Here is a 17,908-nt window from a genome sequence, read left to right on the forward strand (position 1 = left end):
AAATATTCTTGGATATTACAACACTACAAATGGTGACATAATAATAAGCAATAATTATGAATGGACTGAGAATACAACAATGTTGTAATATCAGTGTTTGTTTTTCTTGGATGTACTCTTTAGAAAAAGTTCTATGAAAATAACTTTGTGTTCATTCACTTGCAAACACAATCTAAAGGACGTAAAAAATAAATGACTCACTCATGTGTATAGTAATTGAAATGCAGTGAAACCTCTTGGACTTTTCACTTCTTTGTCAGTGGGCATATACAAACTGTGACTTGGCTCTGATGAGCCTCTCTCTCTGTGCAGAGATCTAACCAAAGGAGTTAGCAGCAGCCTGGAGTTGCCACGTATGATAGGAGGAGCGAGCTGGGGGGAAGAAACAGCCCCTCCCTGCTCCGCTCTGCCTCACTTTAAACCGGTTGCAGGAAGTTTGCATCAGTCTTCAGTGTTTTGGATTCATTACAGCATTTATGAACGTGTGTCACAGTAAAAACAGAGTAATAACAGACGCGTTTATGTCACTAACATTGAATGATAGACGGCAGACAGCAATGCACGGTTGGGAGGCTGCAGCGTTTTGTCCCAAGTTAGAGCATCTTTTGTCCTTCAGTAGATCACAGTGACATTTTGCTCACTTCAAGTTACTTAAAAGATGAATAAAACGTATGCTCATTTTAAACCTGTAGGAACAACACCTGTGGAAAAGTCACTGAAGTTGTCTAAACCATATTTTAGGAATAATCAGTGCTGTAGCACCAGAGATGCTTCTGCAGAAACCTCATTATTGTTTTAAAAGAATGTGGAGGATCTAGTTTCTGGTGCATTCATATTTCTGGTGTTTTCTGTCATTACAGTGGACCCATAGCCTGAAGTTTAACATGGGACAGCCCCCATCCGCATACCTCAACGCTAAAAAGCCCCATGGAGAGACACGACGCGCTCACTGATACGCTACTGGGCCGGTTAGTGGGACTGTACTGGAAACATTCTCCATCCACGACTGCAAAACAGCAGTAGCTCTCACCCTTCACACACCCCTCTCTCTCACACACACACCCCTACACACACTTCTCTCAGCGAGCTCCCAATTGACGATGACTGCGAAAAACCGAAACAAGAACAGCTCGAGCGAGAAGAGCGCCGCCGCATCCATCCAAGAGGATGCGTCGAAGAAAAGCCCGAAGAGCACCGGTAACGGGGTGAGTGGCCCCGAACCTCAGGGGCCAGGATCAGGGAGCTGCCTCGGCCTTTTGGCGACCACTGTGTTCTACATCGCGTTATTGGGCGCTGCCGGGTTTGCTGCTTTTTATTTACAGCAGGTTGTGGAGGAAATCCGAAAGACCGGTGCCAGACATGAGGAGAGCGCACGGCACAACGCAGAGCTGAGCGGAAAAATGGAGAGCGTCGTTCAACAGGTAAGAGAAAGCCACGAATCAATGTGGGGAGAAGTACGAACTGAGTGTGAATGACATCAGCAGGGGGTCCCAAACTTTACCACAAACCCCATCGTAATATAAACTTTATATATAGGCAATGCATTGTTTTTGTCAGACATTACATAACTGTCCGTATAGGTGTTGTACTGGGTGTACTGGTGGGTGTACTGGTGGGGGTTGGGTAGGTTTGGTCATCTACAGTGATGGGTTTGGTGAACTCCTCCTCTTTATACCTCCTTACATTCAGAAAACTTCCAAAAAAGTACAAATAAAAGTTTCAGACCCTGTGTAAATATATAATGTATTGTTTCATTGTTTTCTGTTTGATTTTCTTTTGTTTGAGGACAACATATAAGGACGAGTTCACGCCTCCCTCTGTTTTATAGGAGGACAGATTAGTAATGTCTGATCATCAAACCATTTTGCAGTAATAAAAATGTCATTGTTCAGTGTCATAGCATGCAAAATAAAGCATACTGGCTTATATAACTGAAGCCCTCCCCCTTTCATTCATTCTCTCCTCACTTCCTGAAAGTACTCTATCACATTCTTACCTCCACATGCTTCAGCTATGTGGAGACTCGACTTTCCTCATGCAGATGTAGTGGAACGTGTTTGTTGTACAAGTTTACTTTGGGTGTGAGCACACTTCTACAATAGTGCTCATAATAGTGACACCGGGGATCAACGATTGCACTGTGAATATTTACCAAGGTGTTAAATTCCACTGCCATGAATAAAAACAAATTATGTGGACTATTTCTTTCACCATCTTTTTGATTTTATCTTTTTTTTTTCAATGGAAAAAGCTAGTAAGTGGACCTTTAGTCAAGATACTTTTGCCATACTTTTCTGAAGATCAAGAACGAAGTTCCATGCTAATATAAATTTTGGAAAATTCCCATACAATTGAAAATGTTACACCAACTCAATATGGAACAAAATATTGTTATATATCTAATTTAGCATGTTTAGGAAGTGTAATAATTGAAAGTTTGAGGGCAAATTACAAGATTGAGACAACAGGTAAAGTTCTTTCTTGTCCTTAGTAGTAGTTTTACAAAGTAATGTTAACTCAAGATCCACTTACTATCATTTTTACTGAGCTTTCCACAAAATCAGTCTTCATCAGTGAATGAATGCGACTCTGTAACTCTGTTACAAATGGGACAACTTCATTCACTGATGAAGACCATGAGATGCCATTGAAAGCTTTTTATTCTATAAAGGCTTTTTTCATAGGAAAATGTACTATTTTAAAACTCGCTGCATCATCTGAAAAATGCACACATCTTAAAACTTTCTTAGTTCCTGAACAGTTGATGTTGAGTGACACATTGCAGTTATTGGAGTGCATTAGGATCTACACGTGTTCAATCATATCTGTAGATGTTAAAATGGATGTTGTCCTACAGGTGGAGTCCCTGAGCAGCGTTGTGGACGGGCTGGAGTCATCCCTGGGCATCACGCGGGTGGAGCTGGAGGGGGCAGTCAGCCGGATGAAGAGGGGCGAGGTGGAGACGAGGAAGGTGGAGGAGGCCCTCCAGAGGCTCCAGAACAACCTACTGAGGGACCTTTCAGACGGCATCAACGAGCTGAAGGAGGCCCGAGAGAGGGACTTCGCCTCTCTGGAGAAGACTGTGGAGGAGCGTCTGGCTGAAGTGAGTCAGTCCATCACGGCCAACGTGGCCGAGTTCACCGAAGCTCAGGGCGAAGCGCAGAGCCAGCTGGCTGATCTCAAGGCCCGTCTGGGGGACATGGAAGACCCTTCGCTCATCAAACAGGAGCTGTCGGCCATCGTCGAAGCCGTAGCTGAGATCAAAACAGCCAAAGAGGCTGCCGATGCCTCAGCTGACTCCTTTAGGGAGCAGATAGGCGCTGTGAGGTCAGAGCTCCAGACCCGTAACCAGGAAGTAGCCTCGCTGTCTCAGGAAGTCGGATCAGTGAGGTCAGTGGTGCAAGACACTGTTGGGAACCTGAGGCAGTCACTGTCTGTAGCAGAGGCCGACGTCCAGGCTCTGAAGGACAAAAGCACGACCCTGGAGAGCGGCGTGGAGCACGCCGTCGATGCCGTCCGTAACGTGGAGCAGCAGGTGCGAGAAGCTGCTGCTCAGGTCCAGAAAAGATCGGAGGACCTGGAGGCCAGAGTTAAAACATCGGAGGAGATCGAGGATTCCCTGTCAGCGTCCGTGTCAGACATCTCCACCAAAGTGGAATCACTGTTCGCCAAGTACGACACCCATGAAAGCACTCTAGCCGCACAGAAAGCCAAATCTGGCGTGGAGCAGGACATGGAGGCGCTGAAGAGCAGTTTGGGGGAGCTCCAGTCCAACATGGCCTCTCTGGGTAGTTCCCAGACCAAGCTGTCTTCGAAGGACTCCAGCCTGGGTGGAAAGGTGGTGGTCTTGGAGGAGAGGCTCGCTGCTCTGGAGGCCAGCAGCAGCAGCATAAAGCCAGAGCAGCTGCAGAGTTTAAGAAGCGTGGTAGCTGGTTTGGAAGACAAGGCGGCCAAGCTAGAAGGCCACGATAAGGCCATTTCTGCTCTTCAGAAAACTCTGCAGGCAACCACGAAGACACTGGAGGACTTATCCAAGGGCAAGAAAGGAAAGTAGGGAGTTTGAGTTGGCAGCGTGACATCAGGACACCAAAACATGACAATAATGATTCCCAAAGGCTGACCATAACCCACGTTTCCCCTGTTTTCTTGACGAATCATTTTTTCACAAACTTGATGGTCGATGTCACGGTGTCGCGCATTTTCGTAGAAATGTAGCCAATGTGGGGAGTTAGGACGGGGGGAGGGGCAGAGCTGTAGCCTGCTGCTGATCTGTGAATTCAAATACACACTCATTCTGCACTGTAGTTCCTTTTTTTTCTTCTGTTTTGTTTTGAGTAATTTTGTGTGCCACGGCCGTATGTTCTTTTTAAACCAACCAAATGCAATAATAAGCTCTTTTTGAGCACTCCATGTTTTTTATTACAAGAATAAAAACGTTTGTTGACCTAAAGCTGTGAGGAACCTTCTCATTTCATTACATTACCGGTTAAAACTATGATTTGGTGCTTAAGGTGCCTTTACTATTACATCATGAGTGATACATTGAGCTCTTTCATCTTCAAACTGCGGTAACAGATAACATGTAATTTATCTCTTTTGAGGTTTACGTTTGACCTTCTTCCAGGTGTTCTGCAGAAATGTGCTTCCTTGTTGAACACCTGTGGCTGCAGTTGTTATTTGCTGGAAAGCATTTGGACTCTAATGGACCCTTAAGTAATGTAGAGCGCCCAGGGGATGCAAGGAAGTGCTTTTTAAACATAGTTTTGTTTTCAAAAACAACTGGAATCTCAAGTCTTGAAAAACCTCATCGGTAAAGGGGAGGAGCTTTTGTCTGGGGTGCAACATTTGATCCATAAAGAGCAAAAAGCTGCTTTAAAAAGTACACAAACAGGATTTGAGGAAGAGAAAACTGGGACTTTTTGTAGTAAGAGGCCTTGAAGACGTCTCACCATTAATCTGAAGCTTCATCAGTCAACTAATAATAAATATCTTGTGGCCTGGCTGCATGATTTTCCTCAGTTTATTATTGAAAGCTGATATTTTGTGTCAAGATCTCTGATCCTGAAGCAGATACCAGGAGCCAGTTAACTGATCATACAGACTGGAAAACAGCAATAACCCGGCTCTGTCCAAAGAACACAAAATAAGCACAGAAACATAACCTCGTAAAAAAGTTTTATCTTGTTTGTTTACGTAAAAAAACGGTCTATTCAAGGATGATTACTATAATTATTATTGCACAGTTGTGACAATATAGAGTGGACACAACATGTCCACAGACACACAAGAAGCAAACTCACCAGCCTCAATTTTACGGCTCAGAAATCAGTTAAAAAGGTGACAAAACGACAACAAACCAGTGAAATCTCAGCCTCTAATGTTGGCTGACAGGAGTCAACAAAGGAAACACACTTGCTGAGCTTGCTTAACCACAAGCAAACTTCAAAAACACTTTAGAAAGGGACACAGAGGTGCCAGAATGTTCACATTCATGCTACCTTCTTATGTTTGTAAACCACCACCCCCTACCCGTGGTGGTGTAAAAGTAGGGGAGACAAAGAGAGAGAGGTGAGACATGCAACAAGGGGCCCGAGGCTGGAATCGAACCCGCGACGTTGCAGTTGATTGGCATCCTCAGACATCACTCTGAGTCATTCATACTTCTCACTGAGTCAAAGTTTGGTGTCAAAAAAAGGTTTATTTTGGCAAACCTTCAAACAGTAGTATGGAAAACGTTGATCTCGAGGACGTTGAAGTGTGCTGCTCATGTTGGCCGGTGCATCTCTCTAATATCAGAAATATCAGCTATTTCACTAACCTGTTTAGATGTAACGTTTAAATCTCCCTCCACTGCAGTGAGGTTGGCCAGTGTCTGTCTAACCTCAGCCACCTCCTGCTCTCTCTTCATCAGCTCCTCTGCCAGTCTCCCTATCCGCAGAGTGAGGTCTGACAGCTGAGGGTCAAACGCCCCAAAGTCCCTCTTAATGGCTGCAACTTTGGGTTTAAGGTCGGAGGCGAAAGTCAGCGTTCTTATCATGCGAGCTCTGCCGCTCTCCAGCTCCCGCAGGCGATCAGAGATCTGCTCGTCTGCGGCGGTGAGTTCAGGGACGCGCCCGCGGAGCTTCTCTATGGCCTTGGTGTTGCGTTCACACGCGGCGCGGAGATTGGCGACTCGGTCGATGCTGCCGGTCAGCACGTCCCCGATGCGTTTGACCATGCTGTGCTCCAACTGAGCGGTCTTGTCCTCGAGCTCCGCCACCTGAGTGAGCAGAGACTCCAGCTCGGACTGCAGACCGTCCATCCTGCGCACGTCTGTCCTCACCGACGCCACCTAGTGGGGGAAATACAGAGGGACGGAGGCTCAGACACCCATTTCTAAAATAAAATAGGAAAAATGGTTTTCTACAACAAGAATAAGGGCTTCACCTTAGCTAAATTAATCTTTCTAGATTTAATATATTCGAGCAGATTAAATTATTATTAGAATTATAATTAGTTAGATGGGATCTCTTCTACGGCCACAGAAGGTAATTAGGTATTTAGAGGTACAAGTTGCCTCATGTAGTTTTGCATCAAGTCATACATATTTTGTCTCATCTTTTCCATTGTGGTGTACACAAACACACTTTTTAAATTTTGCATTTTTTGTAGAACAACTATGTTATTTACAGTTGATTAAATCGTCTACTTGGGCAATAAATGAAAACAGTCTGACACACCTTGTTGGTAAAGTCCGCTGCGATGGCCGAGGTGCGCTTTTCGATCTGTCCCACGGCGTCTCTCAGTGACGTCTGGCTGGTCTGAAGCTGAGCTCGTTTCTCATTCAGCCCAGAGGACCACTCGTCCAGCCGGCTCACTTCCTGCTCCAAAGCCTCCAGCCGGGGCCGCAGAGCCCCCCGCTCACCCCCGAGGCCCTCCAACATCAGCTGCACGCTCTTACACTGAAACAGGACGAAGAGTTTGTGTGTTCAGGAGGTGAAGGGTATTCAAAGCGATCACACGTTACAAGACATGATTTATCCTTTGTGAACAAACAAACACAGGAGAGAAACGAGAGGATTTAACACAAATACAACCTTTTCAGTAAAAAAAAGGTGATTTTATTAAACGAGTCCAGTGATGAAATAATTGCCATGCTTTCAACAGGTGAAACCAAAGTCATCAAAAATATCAAGACTTGTTACACATCTACAAACAAATATTCAAAGGTTATTTTATGGATTCATCAATGAATTGTTTTGTCAAAAGAATTTCAGGAATTGGGAAAAATTTTGTATTTTCCTATAATGTGTTTTCCCCAAAATATACAGTTTAAAGAAAAACAACAAACCTAATAGTTTTTTTGTCGATCAGATTAATCAATGTAGTTTTATCTGGAAAGAGCGGCACAGATATCTTCATATACCGGTATTTGGTTTTTGTTTTATACATTACAAAAAAAATGTGTCACTCCACATTGAACAAATATTAAAATAAATATTCTTCATCATATAATACAGTGCATGTACACCAGAGTTCATGTAACGATGGTCAACATTTTCTGACATTAAACTGAGGTACACATTTAGAAAAACATGAATACTGAACTTTGATAGTTTTTTTACAGCTAAAAGTAAGACACAACTCCTTCAAAACAATGACATCATTCAGTGAGGTCATCATGTAGAAGTTGAGTCGTCTCATCCATGTCGTCTTTTTCCCACTCCTCCTCCTCTTCCTCATTCCATCCTTCTTCCTCCAGAGCATCAGGGTCCTTCTGGCTGTCGTCTGCTCCTCCCCGCAGCACCATGGTGAGTTCACGGACCGCCTCTTTAACCACGGACAGCTCGTTCTTCATCTTGAGGATGCTGTTTTGAGCCTGCAGGGCGTCCAGCTCCTGTCTGATCTCGAGGATTTCGTTGAGCGCTTTCAGCATGCTGTCCTCGGTCCCGAACACCTGTAACGTCACCTCCTCCAGGCGCTTCTCCGCCCCGCTGAGATCCCCCGTCAGCCTCAGGATGGAGCGCACCGCCTCCTCCACCTGGGGCAGGTGCTCCTCACACTGCTGCGCCCGGGGAATGTGCTCCTGGAGCTGGGTGCCGAGCTCGGCCTCCCTCTTGGTTAGGCTGCCGATCTGCTCCTCCAGCTTGTGGATCTGCTTGGTGTTCCAGTCCAGATGATCCTGCGTCCGCTGGGTGTCGTCTCCCTCCGTGCGCTCCAGAGCTCGGGCGTTCCTCCTGGTGCTGTCCTCCAGCTCCTCCAACCTCTCGGCCAGCGACCGGCCCCTCCGCTCGGCCTCGTTCACCCGCTCCGTGGCTCCGACATGGGCCTCCCGAGACTCGGCCTTCAGGGTGGCCAGGTCGAAGGCGATGGCGGCCAGGCGCTCCTGCCACGTCTCAGTCACGTTCAGGAAGTGGGCGTTGACCGTCTGCAGGTCCCGAGAGGCAGAGTCTTCATCGGCCTGCATCGACATGACGACGGCGTGGAGGGTGGAGATGTCCTGCTGGAGTCGCGCTGCCAAGGAGACGGCGGAGAGCGCCTCCTGTAGGTCATCTTCAGAGGCGGCGAGCTGCGGCCGCAACACAAAGCAGGAGGGCTGTTTCTGTGGGAGCTCTATGGTCCTCAGTATTCATATGTTACAGACGGAGCAGGAAACAATGAGCATGCACACACACAACGGTAGTGTTTGCAATACAAGTGATGCATGAAAGATAGAAAGTGTTGGAAGAGCACATAAATGTGGATACTAGAGATGAAAGGGGATGCAACAAAGACAAGTTTTTCTTCAATTGTCAAAAAACAAACAAACAAAGTACAGCGACCCACATCGTCACAGGATTGTATGGGGGGGGGGGGGGTTTGTGTCCTCCGGTTGCTCTATTTGAATATTTTTTATGGGGCTGAAAGTGTAAAACTATCCAGAATTTCACAAGAAAAGCAGAGACACAAGTGCAAGTTTTGCATAGAAAAAAAATCTGTACGATTTCACAAATAACACAAAGTCAAATCATGTATTCTATCACTTTATTTTGGGTATTATCTCATTAGGTTTTTAAATATCCGTCTCTGAGAATTCTGCCTCCATCCCAATACAATTGAGATGCATGGAATTTAATTTGTGGTGCACAAACTACTGAATATATTTGTATATCTACAGTATATAGGGACTTTCATTTGTAGTAGAAATATATGCAATTATACATAATATATCTAATCGAATGTCATTCATTCTAATGTGTAAGGGGTGGAGGTTCAGACAGGCACATAATACCAACATTTTCTGCATGGGGTTCATTTTTTTAGGGTGTAATTTGGGTGAATTGACCCTTTAAAGCATGTTCACTGTGTATTCATATGATGAACACAGGGCGTCAAACGTACCTTCTCAGAAACCTTCAGGACGTCTTCCTCCATGTCGAACAGACTCGAAGTCTTTCCGTGTAAAGATTTGTACTTTTCCTCAATTTGGGAAAACCTCTCATTCTGTTGCAGCACCACCCTGAACCCAAGAGAGACACAAAGACTTTAGTAGAGAGAAACAAATAAAAACACATTTATAACACAGATGTTGCTGATGACTTACCAACTCAGAGCTCCGCACGCTGCGAGCGACAATAAGCACATTATAGACGTTTTATTCACTCCTGCGTTGTTTCCAGCTTGAATCTTGGCTTTATGCGTTTCATTTTTGCAGTTTGCATCCGACGTTTCGGCCGCTTCGTCGCTTTGTTTTTGTGACTTCTTCCTTTGTTTGAACTCAGTACGCATTTTAACACACCAGCGCACTATTAGCAGCTTTTACTCTGAATGAATTCAGCAGGCCCTAACGGTACAAACAAGTCTAAACAGCTATTTGTTAGGCTGCAGAGTAAAACAACACGTCTCCCACAGATACGGTCATAATGTGGGATGCTAAAGTAACGTAAGAAGTGTGTAATTAACGACTGTTACCGATAAAAAGCAACCCTTTTTCGCTTTTCACTGTTCCTTGGGAAAATGCCGCTTTCGTGTCCTCCACTTAAAGTCGTAAATACAACTATTAACAGAATTGTTAAATTAAAACACAAAAAACGGTTAGATCTAGCCCTTGTTTGGATGTTTTTGTCTGTTACATCAAGCAAACCAATTGTTTTCAACAACATTATATTTTTTTTCATTGTAAAAACTATGCTTTAAACCATAAACGGAGTTCTAATTTAAACACTCATAGCTCCGACAGCGTACTAAGCACCTTAAACGCCTCAGCCAGCCACGTAAGCGGGGTGGCAGCATCGGTCCTGAAGGGGGCCATGCTGGATTAACATTAGGTAGAAGCTGAAACAACTAATCGATTCATTGATTAGACATCGGATAGAGAATTTAGCTTCTCCAATGTGTGGATCTGCTGCTTATCCCTGTTTTATTTGACTGTAAATTGACTAGTTTGGGGGTTAGAAGAATGTAATCAAACACAGAGAGAAACAGTGTCTGTGCAGTGTTGGCAAAGAAATGACCAGGTAGGAGAGCTTCGGCACAAGCCATTTATTTGGCATGTTTCAAAAAATCTTACTTACATTTTGAGTGTCAAAATATGTCAAAACTTGATTATCTGTAGCTTTCTATAAACGGTAATTCAAAGCCCTATACATCATTGCATGTAGCAGTACTATACAGTTCTAATTGAACGATTCTGTTACTCTATAGCGTTATTTATTAGGGCCCAACAGCCGTATGCTGTCTGTATCCAGGATGTGTCAGCGTGTATCAACTACAAGGGTCATGCAACTTACACAAGCTACTATTCGCTTACGTAACATTTAACAATATTAAAACGGCAGAAGACAAACAATCTTACAAAGATCAACACAAATTAAAGTCTGTGGACGCAACATCAACTTGAGAGGCAACGGTTCAATTGTAAATACAGTACATTCAAGCAAAAGCTGCCACATGCAATTTCTAACAAACAATGTGCAAAACGGCAACCAGACGAATCCACAATATTGCAATACGAGGGCGCGTTAATCAGAGATCTTTGGACTAAGGCATAGAGTGATGGAGTAAACAAATATTTGGTCATTGAAGGATCTACGACTTTCTCTTTCAGTGTTCCATATTTAACAACTCCAATCAAACTCCTGAGAAGCAGAAACAGTACCGAAATCACTCAGTAATATAATCATCCTGTCGCCGATCAGGGCTTTTATAAACTCTAGTCCACGATTAGATATCTGTAGAAGCCTTTCCAGCATCATGGCACAACTCTACCTAAATGCTAATACACTGAAGGCCAACGCTAAAGCCGTGGTTATTCCATATCAAGAGCCATAAACGGACATCATCCGGTTCTTCTATTGCTTTTAAATGTCAAATCCAAAATCACACCCAATTACCAGCTCAGAATTAAAGAAATAACCTGAACTCTGGCAGTATGTTACAGCAACAACAAAAAAAGAGGGCTTTAAAGGGATTGTTTACATTCATATTGTTATATATATACACATATATGTATATATATGTGTATAAGTTGCTGTACAACAGGGGCCTGAAAGCTACAAAGAAGTCCCACTGCATCAGGAGATTCTAGTCAAGAGTCTTTAGTGTGTGCAGTTCAATTTAAGGGGGGGCAACATGGAAAGTTATAGCAGACATGTAAACACAACTACCAACAAAAAAACATCTAGAAATTAAAACCAAAACATCACCAAAAAGGCACCCGTCAAAAATTCATGAATCTACAGGTTACAACGTCGACCACGTTATCGATTACGACGTCTTAAAAGTGTCTGATTCAAAGCAACAGGATGGAGACAAAGACGCACGGTGCAACTGACCCGCATGGTGCAACTGACCCGCATGGTGCAGGCTCATCATAATGCTATTATGCAGATTGCTTAATGAATATAATTAGATGAGATGATTGGTAACACTCATTTCTGTTAATATATATGTACACAGCTACAGCCAGCTGCCAGTTAGCTTAGCTTAGCATAGTTATATCTTATTTGTTTAACCCAAACTTGTTACACTTTGGTTGGTAGAAATACTTGTTACCTTCAGACAGAGCCAGGCTAGCTGTTTCCCCCTGTTCCCAGTCTTTATGCTAAGCTAACCGACAGATATGAGAGTGTTGTCAATCTTCTCAACATACTCTTGGCGAGAAAGCGAATGAGTATATTTCCCCAAAATGTCAAACTTTTCCTTTATACTCAGTTTTCCATAGCTGCTTAGGTTTCATGTCATCTCGTCCTTTTAGAATAACCGATGCTCGGCCCACGAAAAAAAACACAACATCATAACAATTCGCAAGATAATGAAGCTTCTGTGCTAATGAGGCCAATTTCAGTTTATACAACTGATAGTATGCCTGACTAAAGAAATGTATATTTATATATATATATATATCTGGTCCCCCGCGGCCTCTATATCAGGGTTTGGTCCCGTCTGTGGAGGAGCAAATATAAGTGCACTTTGGGGACAGAAAGGACACTTTCAAACCCGTGGGAATGTGCAAAACAGCACAACACAGAGTGCTTGTGATGAGCAAGAGTATGTTGACCAATTAAAAACAAACTGAAATTTCTCCACTGCTTTATTTTATTACCTCATCAACTAAAAAAGGAATCAAAACGCAAATCCATCCTTCAAAACACCATAAACCCTGTGCTACATATAATACTTCTAAATATGTAAACCCACAAAGACCTCAAAGCGAACCAATCAATAAACCGCAAACTAAACTTCATAAGAGAACTGTACACAGACGTCTCCCTTCAAGACGTTACTTCCACTGAAAATATTGTGCTTGATCCTCTCGATTCAAACAACCGTTGTATGTACACGACCTAATAAAAAACTAGATATAGATGTATACAGGGCGTCAATGTGGATGCCTTCGTGGAACAGATTGGCCCCATCGCACCTCTTTAGCTCCCAGAGCGACCGCCACTCCACTGGGAAACGCGTGTGACTCTGTTAAACACAGGACGACTATTAGGGCGCTGAATCCAAGAGGAGGCGCATCAGGACTCAGGTGCTGTAGTGATCCTGGAAAAAAAAGAAAATATGCATTATTAGAACTTATGCTTTGTCAGAAAAGATGTTCATACGATCTTGATTCAACGGGGGCGTATTTCTGACCCACCTGAATTGAGCTGACTACGCCGCTGGCCATGACGGAGAGTTTTCCAGCGACAGAGCGAACTCCCAGTTTGAGCTGCGACATGTCGGGAGCGCTGGGCAGCACGTTGGTCAGACGGTACGAACCCGCTGTGTGCGCAAGACGAGCAGAAAGACAAATATAAAACATTCAGTTAGTGGTATGAGGCAATCGTTTTAAGCCTTATTATTCGGTTCTGTCGTATGCTGTAAGATAGAAAGTACAGACAACACTCTGACATAACTAGTGACCTCAACCTGAGTAAACATTGTGAATGCAGTGACATACGAGTAGACTGTTGAAGTGATTGTTGCCCGCTTGCAGGTGTAAAATCTTTAGAGAATAAAAATACATTTTGTGAGTCTTGATTACAAAGTTCTCAAAACAGAGAGTTGTTTCTCACCAGCTTGTTTCTTTGGATCATCAAACAGGTCTGCTGAACTTATAGAGGAACTCCCAGAATATCTTTCCAGTCGTGTTTTGGCCTCGTACTGAAAGAAAAGAAAAGAAATGAACACAAAAATCACAGAGTATAACACAATGTATCCACAGCATGTGGGACGGGCAGGATGCGTTTTGTACCTCGGAGTTATCTCGTTTTCCAAAGTACGTGTCAGAAGAGATGGATTTCACGTCACCGCCGAACTTTTTCTGAGCTTCTCCGGTGTCTGGGACGGCTTCAGGTTTTCTTCTGCCCGTGGGTCTAATAACAAACATTACAAATGAAAAACAACTATGATACAACAACAGAAATAAGCACTAATCAACAGCTGTTGTCTCAAGCTACAATAAGTAGCAAAACGTCATGAACACTCCGGAGGAACATTACGTTAAAACTGTTTTAACGTACCTGTCATTCAGCGATGTTATAGTGGAGCTCAAGAAGAAGTCCGGCTCTGGTTTCTTGCTCTCCTTCATCCAGCCATCTTCCTCACCTTTATCATCCCACCTCGAGGAGAAGGTATCGGAGGTTTCTGTTTGTTCCTCAAACCGGGACAAGACCCTAGAGAATAATGTCAGATGAAAATGTTACAAAATCAGAGTAATAAATAACACAAAATGAAGCCGATAAACACGAATTATACCAGAAACAGCAAATAATATTTATCTGACTTAGAGCTGAAGGACCCTTCGTCCTCATCGTCCTCAGTGAACCGACGTCCTTTGGTGGTCTTCTTTCCCATCGGACTCTCCTGCTGGATGATGTGCATGTCTGACGTCACGGAGTGAGACACTCCACTAACAGAGGAGAGAGAGTCAAGGTTACCACACGCTTTCATGGACGATTAGGACGCTTCTCAAGGCCCTGAAATTAATACATTTGATTTTAGGTTTAGGTTTACATGGGAACTCTAAGATACAGATCTATCAGCAACAGGGTCACTAGTCTCTTCATCATCATACCTCCTCATGCCCATACCCATGCCCAGTCTCTCTGCTTGCACTTTCTTATTCCCCTCCAATCCCTTCAACTTCTTGTCCTCAATTTTCCTCTGCTGCTCGAAATCTTTACAGGCCAGTCGCAGGGATGGAGAGCTGAGGGGGGGGGAGAAGGGAGGCGAGTTTAAGGAATGACAAAACAGAGGGAGAATACAGCAGCAAGGTAAAGGTAGGAACAGGTGAAAGACGATAAGGAAAGACAAAGAAACTCACATGGATTCCTCGGGCTGGTAGTTCTTGGCAGCACCGGTGCCGTCGTCTTTCTCCCTGAGCTTGTCGGCAGCTTGAGCCTTCTTCTCCAGCTCTGAGAAGCTCTTGCTGCTAACCTTCTGAGCGCCCAGACCGCCCTTCTTAGAGGCCAACTACAGGCAGACGCGTTTTTACAAAACACGGCATGAATGCAAAGTCTGTGAACGAACATACTTCCGACCAAAAGTTAAGATGGGTACATACCGTTTTCTTGGCGGCAGTTGGCTTCTTCCTAAGAAGAGAGGAGGGCTCTGGAGAGATTGAGGAACAGTAAAGTTACATCGCCGACAGTTTAGCAATAAATCAGTTGGAAAAACAAAAGGTCTAAAATCCGAAAAGTGACGAATATAAACCAACCTGGATTTGCTTTTGGAGAAGCACTCAGCATGTCCACACTAGGACCCTCATCTAGATTACCTGAGGAGGTTTAATATACATGTGATGAGGCAAATTAAATGGCATTGAGATAAATACAACAAAGTGCAGTTTGCATTTTGTGAATACCGTTAGTGTCTTCCTCCGTTTCCCCGGTTAACGGCTTCTCTGACGTGGAGGAGCTGAGATACGATTTGGGCATGTTCAGGTTGTCAGGAAGAGTCTGGGCATCAAAGAGACACACGTGGCGACATTAATAATCCCACCGTCACTCCAAGTAGGTACCCAACAAGCAGACATCACACTTCTATACCTGTGAATGCAGACTGAAGAAGTCCAGCTGCTTGTCGTCTGGTGTCGTTGGGGAGAGAGGAGCCTGACTGTCGAGCCACAACTGGACAGAAGAAGAGCAGTACAACTGACACAGCTGCGCACTTAAAGATACAGTGCAATTAATGCAAAGTGTGATAAGCAAAGAGGAACTATGCAGGAAGTCAAAGTTTGTTTTTTATCTGATTCTTCCATTCTGGCTCCTGTCCAATCAGTGAAGCAACCTGCAAGCGTAGGACGTTTTAAGACAGTAAACCGCCATGTCAGCATTACCTCGGTGCCATGGTGTCTGGTCGCGTGTGTGGCTAAATTCTTTATCTTCTCTCTGTACTGGTTAGCAGCCCGGCTGTTGTACTTGGTGTTGGCAGCGTTGGTTGTGCATCCATGTTGACTGAAAAATGAAAACTGCAGACAAGGGGGGGGGGGAAGACGACGCTCGAAGTTAAATAATGCCAGTGTGAAGCAACGCTGGCATTGACATCTGTCGACAGCGTGCCGATATGAGCTGCCTTCAGGTACTGACCGCATTGGCATTGCCTCCCACTTGCATACATCTGAGCTGATACCACGACCAATTGAAATCCAGCTCAGTGGACCTGTGTGAACACAGAGGGACAAACAGCATCTCAGGTTCCACAACAATTATCCCCCTAGACTCTAGTCTGGGTTTTTCCACTCATGCTAATTGTGCAATTGTGTGTTTACATCACTAGATTATTTGTATTACCTGATGAAGGTCAGGTGCACACCAAGAGACCTGTGTGTCCCAGAGCAGTCTATACACAGGAACACACCGTAGGTGACGCTGGCCCAGCTGGGGTTTTTAGCTGAGCAGTCAAAGCAAACCTGGGAGGAAGAAGAGAGCACAGGAGGAGACGCATAAAATAATCTTAATGTATAAACAGAGTGAATTTATATTTTAAAGAAAGAGGCTAAGACGTTGTGTTTAAACTCCCTCCTCGTTGCAGATCACACGTTCACAATTAAAATAGAAAAAGTTTGTAACCATAAAGGTCTGAAGTGCACGTTGCCTGTGCATGTATCTGATTCAAACAGCTGTTGGTGCAGTGGGTTGAATTTCGCAAAGAGATTACCTCTTAAAACACAGTTTCATTGCGTAATTCAGGATGTATGCACTGCGGTGTTACATCTCCAAGTCGTCGGAGGGCTTAAAGCCTTAACAAACACAGCTAGCTTAAGGTGAACTGTCAAAATGTAGCCTTAGCTAGGCTGTCAGCCACTTAGCTAACGCAACATCTGGTCACAGACCACATGTTTTCTGACAGAAAACACCTTCAAATGTCACCACGGCACACTTCAACACCACCGACTGATTTTAAACACGACACGTAGCAGCTAAGTGTCACATTAAGCTGATGAAAGTAAAGCTAGCTTTTAGCGTTTTCTCAAAGTGCGACGTGTCAGATAGTCCGACTCAACTTCCTTGTTTAAAGACAGCTAAACCGTCCGCCGGTTGAAACGCTCACCTTGTTAGTAGGAACCGCGCGGAGTCGCTTAAAAATAGCGGAGATATCCTGCTTGTTGGGCTCCGACATTGTTCTATCTGTTGGACACAAGTGACGGTGAGACGGACAGTTTGTGTGGCATGAAAAACAGCCCCGTGTTTTCCTCAAGAAGGACCGAATACGACACGTCAATAGGACAACACCATGGGCGAGCCGTGATTGGATAGAAGTGACCCGTGGTTGTGTTATTGTAGCAAGGGCTTCTGGGTAATGTAGTTGACCTATACATTTGACGCTGAGTAAGTATCGAGATCATTTACTCATAAGTATTAGAAGTCAAAGCACTTTTGTTCAACACATTTGATATAAATTAAATTACTGTTGGTTTATTTAACCCATAGATAAGTTTAATTAATTCAATTAAACTTTCTGCATCAGCTAATATGTTTAAATATATGTTTAGAGGAATCTATATCCCTACAATGAACGTGATCTTACACCAAAATACACACTTCTTATGGTAATATTTTTGGTAGCCAATTATTGCCAAAATATGGGACACTAACATGCAAATCATAAGACCCTTTACGTGTTGGGCAGGACACTCTACAAACAAAATAACTGTACACCTGAACTACTGATGTCAAGTATTAAATTAACTATATTCAAATTTAACTGAACGTGCACACACATAAAAAGATTAAGCTCTTATTACATCCAGTAAATACCTCAACATCATAAGTTGAAGTTCAAAGAATAGAAATATCACTACTTAAGACAAAGGCAACATATTTTCTTTCCAATAAATTCATTTATTATGTCATGGGACAACATTTACAAACCTTACTGTGCAAGTACAGCTGTTGCTGCGTTTTGACGTCAGCATGCCCTGAAAACATGGCAAATGTCTCCTTTCTCACCATTATTATAG

The 17,908-nt window shown here is 43.8% G+C and overlaps 3 protein-coding genes across 4 annotated transcripts; 1 reads left to right on the forward strand and 2 right to left on the reverse strand.

The window, feature by feature from the left end:
- Positions 1-1,009: 1,009 nt before the first annotated feature.
- ckap4 (cytoskeleton associated protein 4) lies at positions 1,010-4,407 on the forward strand. Its single transcript, XM_079183780.1, has 2 exons — positions 1,010-1,421; positions 2,858-4,407. Exons 1-2 carry the CDS (start codon positions 1,101-1,103, stop codon positions 4,052-4,054), a joined length of 1,518 nt encoding a protein of 505 aa, XP_079039906.1. The 5' UTR covers positions 1,010-1,100; the 3' UTR covers positions 4,055-4,407.
- Positions 4,408-5,761: 1,354 nt separating this feature from the next.
- Positions 5,762-9,848, reverse strand: ikbip (IKBKB interacting protein). Of its 2 annotated transcripts, XM_079183975.1 has the most exons (4): positions 9,563-9,848; positions 9,361-9,478; positions 6,720-6,941; positions 5,762-6,331 (listed from the first exon to the last, which is right to left on the reverse strand). In XM_079183975.1, exons 1-4 carry the CDS (start codon positions 9,745-9,747, stop codon positions 5,765-5,767), a joined length of 1,092 nt encoding a protein of 363 aa, XP_079040101.1. In that variant the 5' UTR covers positions 9,748-9,848; the 3' UTR covers positions 5,762-5,764. The 2 variants fall into 2 exon arrangements, with proteins under 2 accessions (XP_079040101.1, XP_079040100.1); XM_079183974.1 differs by lacking the exons at positions 5,762-6,331; positions 6,720-6,941 and adding an exon at positions 7,137-8,548.
- Positions 9,849-10,487: 639 nt separating this feature from the next.
- Positions 10,488-17,135, reverse strand: arfgap3 (ADP-ribosylation factor GTPase activating protein 3). Its single transcript, XM_079184029.1, has 16 exons — positions 16,999-17,135; positions 16,239-16,357; positions 16,035-16,107; positions 15,785-15,916; positions 15,495-15,575; positions 15,311-15,404; positions 15,164-15,223; positions 15,011-15,057; positions 14,771-14,919; positions 14,522-14,653; positions 14,231-14,356; positions 13,968-14,120; positions 13,700-13,820; positions 13,521-13,608; positions 13,103-13,227; positions 10,488-13,005 (listed from the first exon to the last, which is right to left on the reverse strand). The coding sequence occupies exons 1-16, from the start codon at positions 17,065-17,067 to the stop codon at positions 12,988-12,990; spliced, it is 1,587 nt and encodes a 528-aa protein (XP_079040155.1). The 5' UTR covers positions 17,068-17,135; the 3' UTR covers positions 10,488-12,987.
- Between the last annotated feature and the right edge of the window lie 773 nt (positions 17,136-17,908).

The sequence above is a fragment of the Pholis gunnellus genome (genome assembly GCF_910591455.1).
Source record: "Pholis gunnellus genome assembly, chromosome: 22".
NCBI classification, from domain to species: Eukaryota; Metazoa; Chordata; class Actinopteri; order Perciformes; family Pholidae; genus Pholis; species Pholis gunnellus.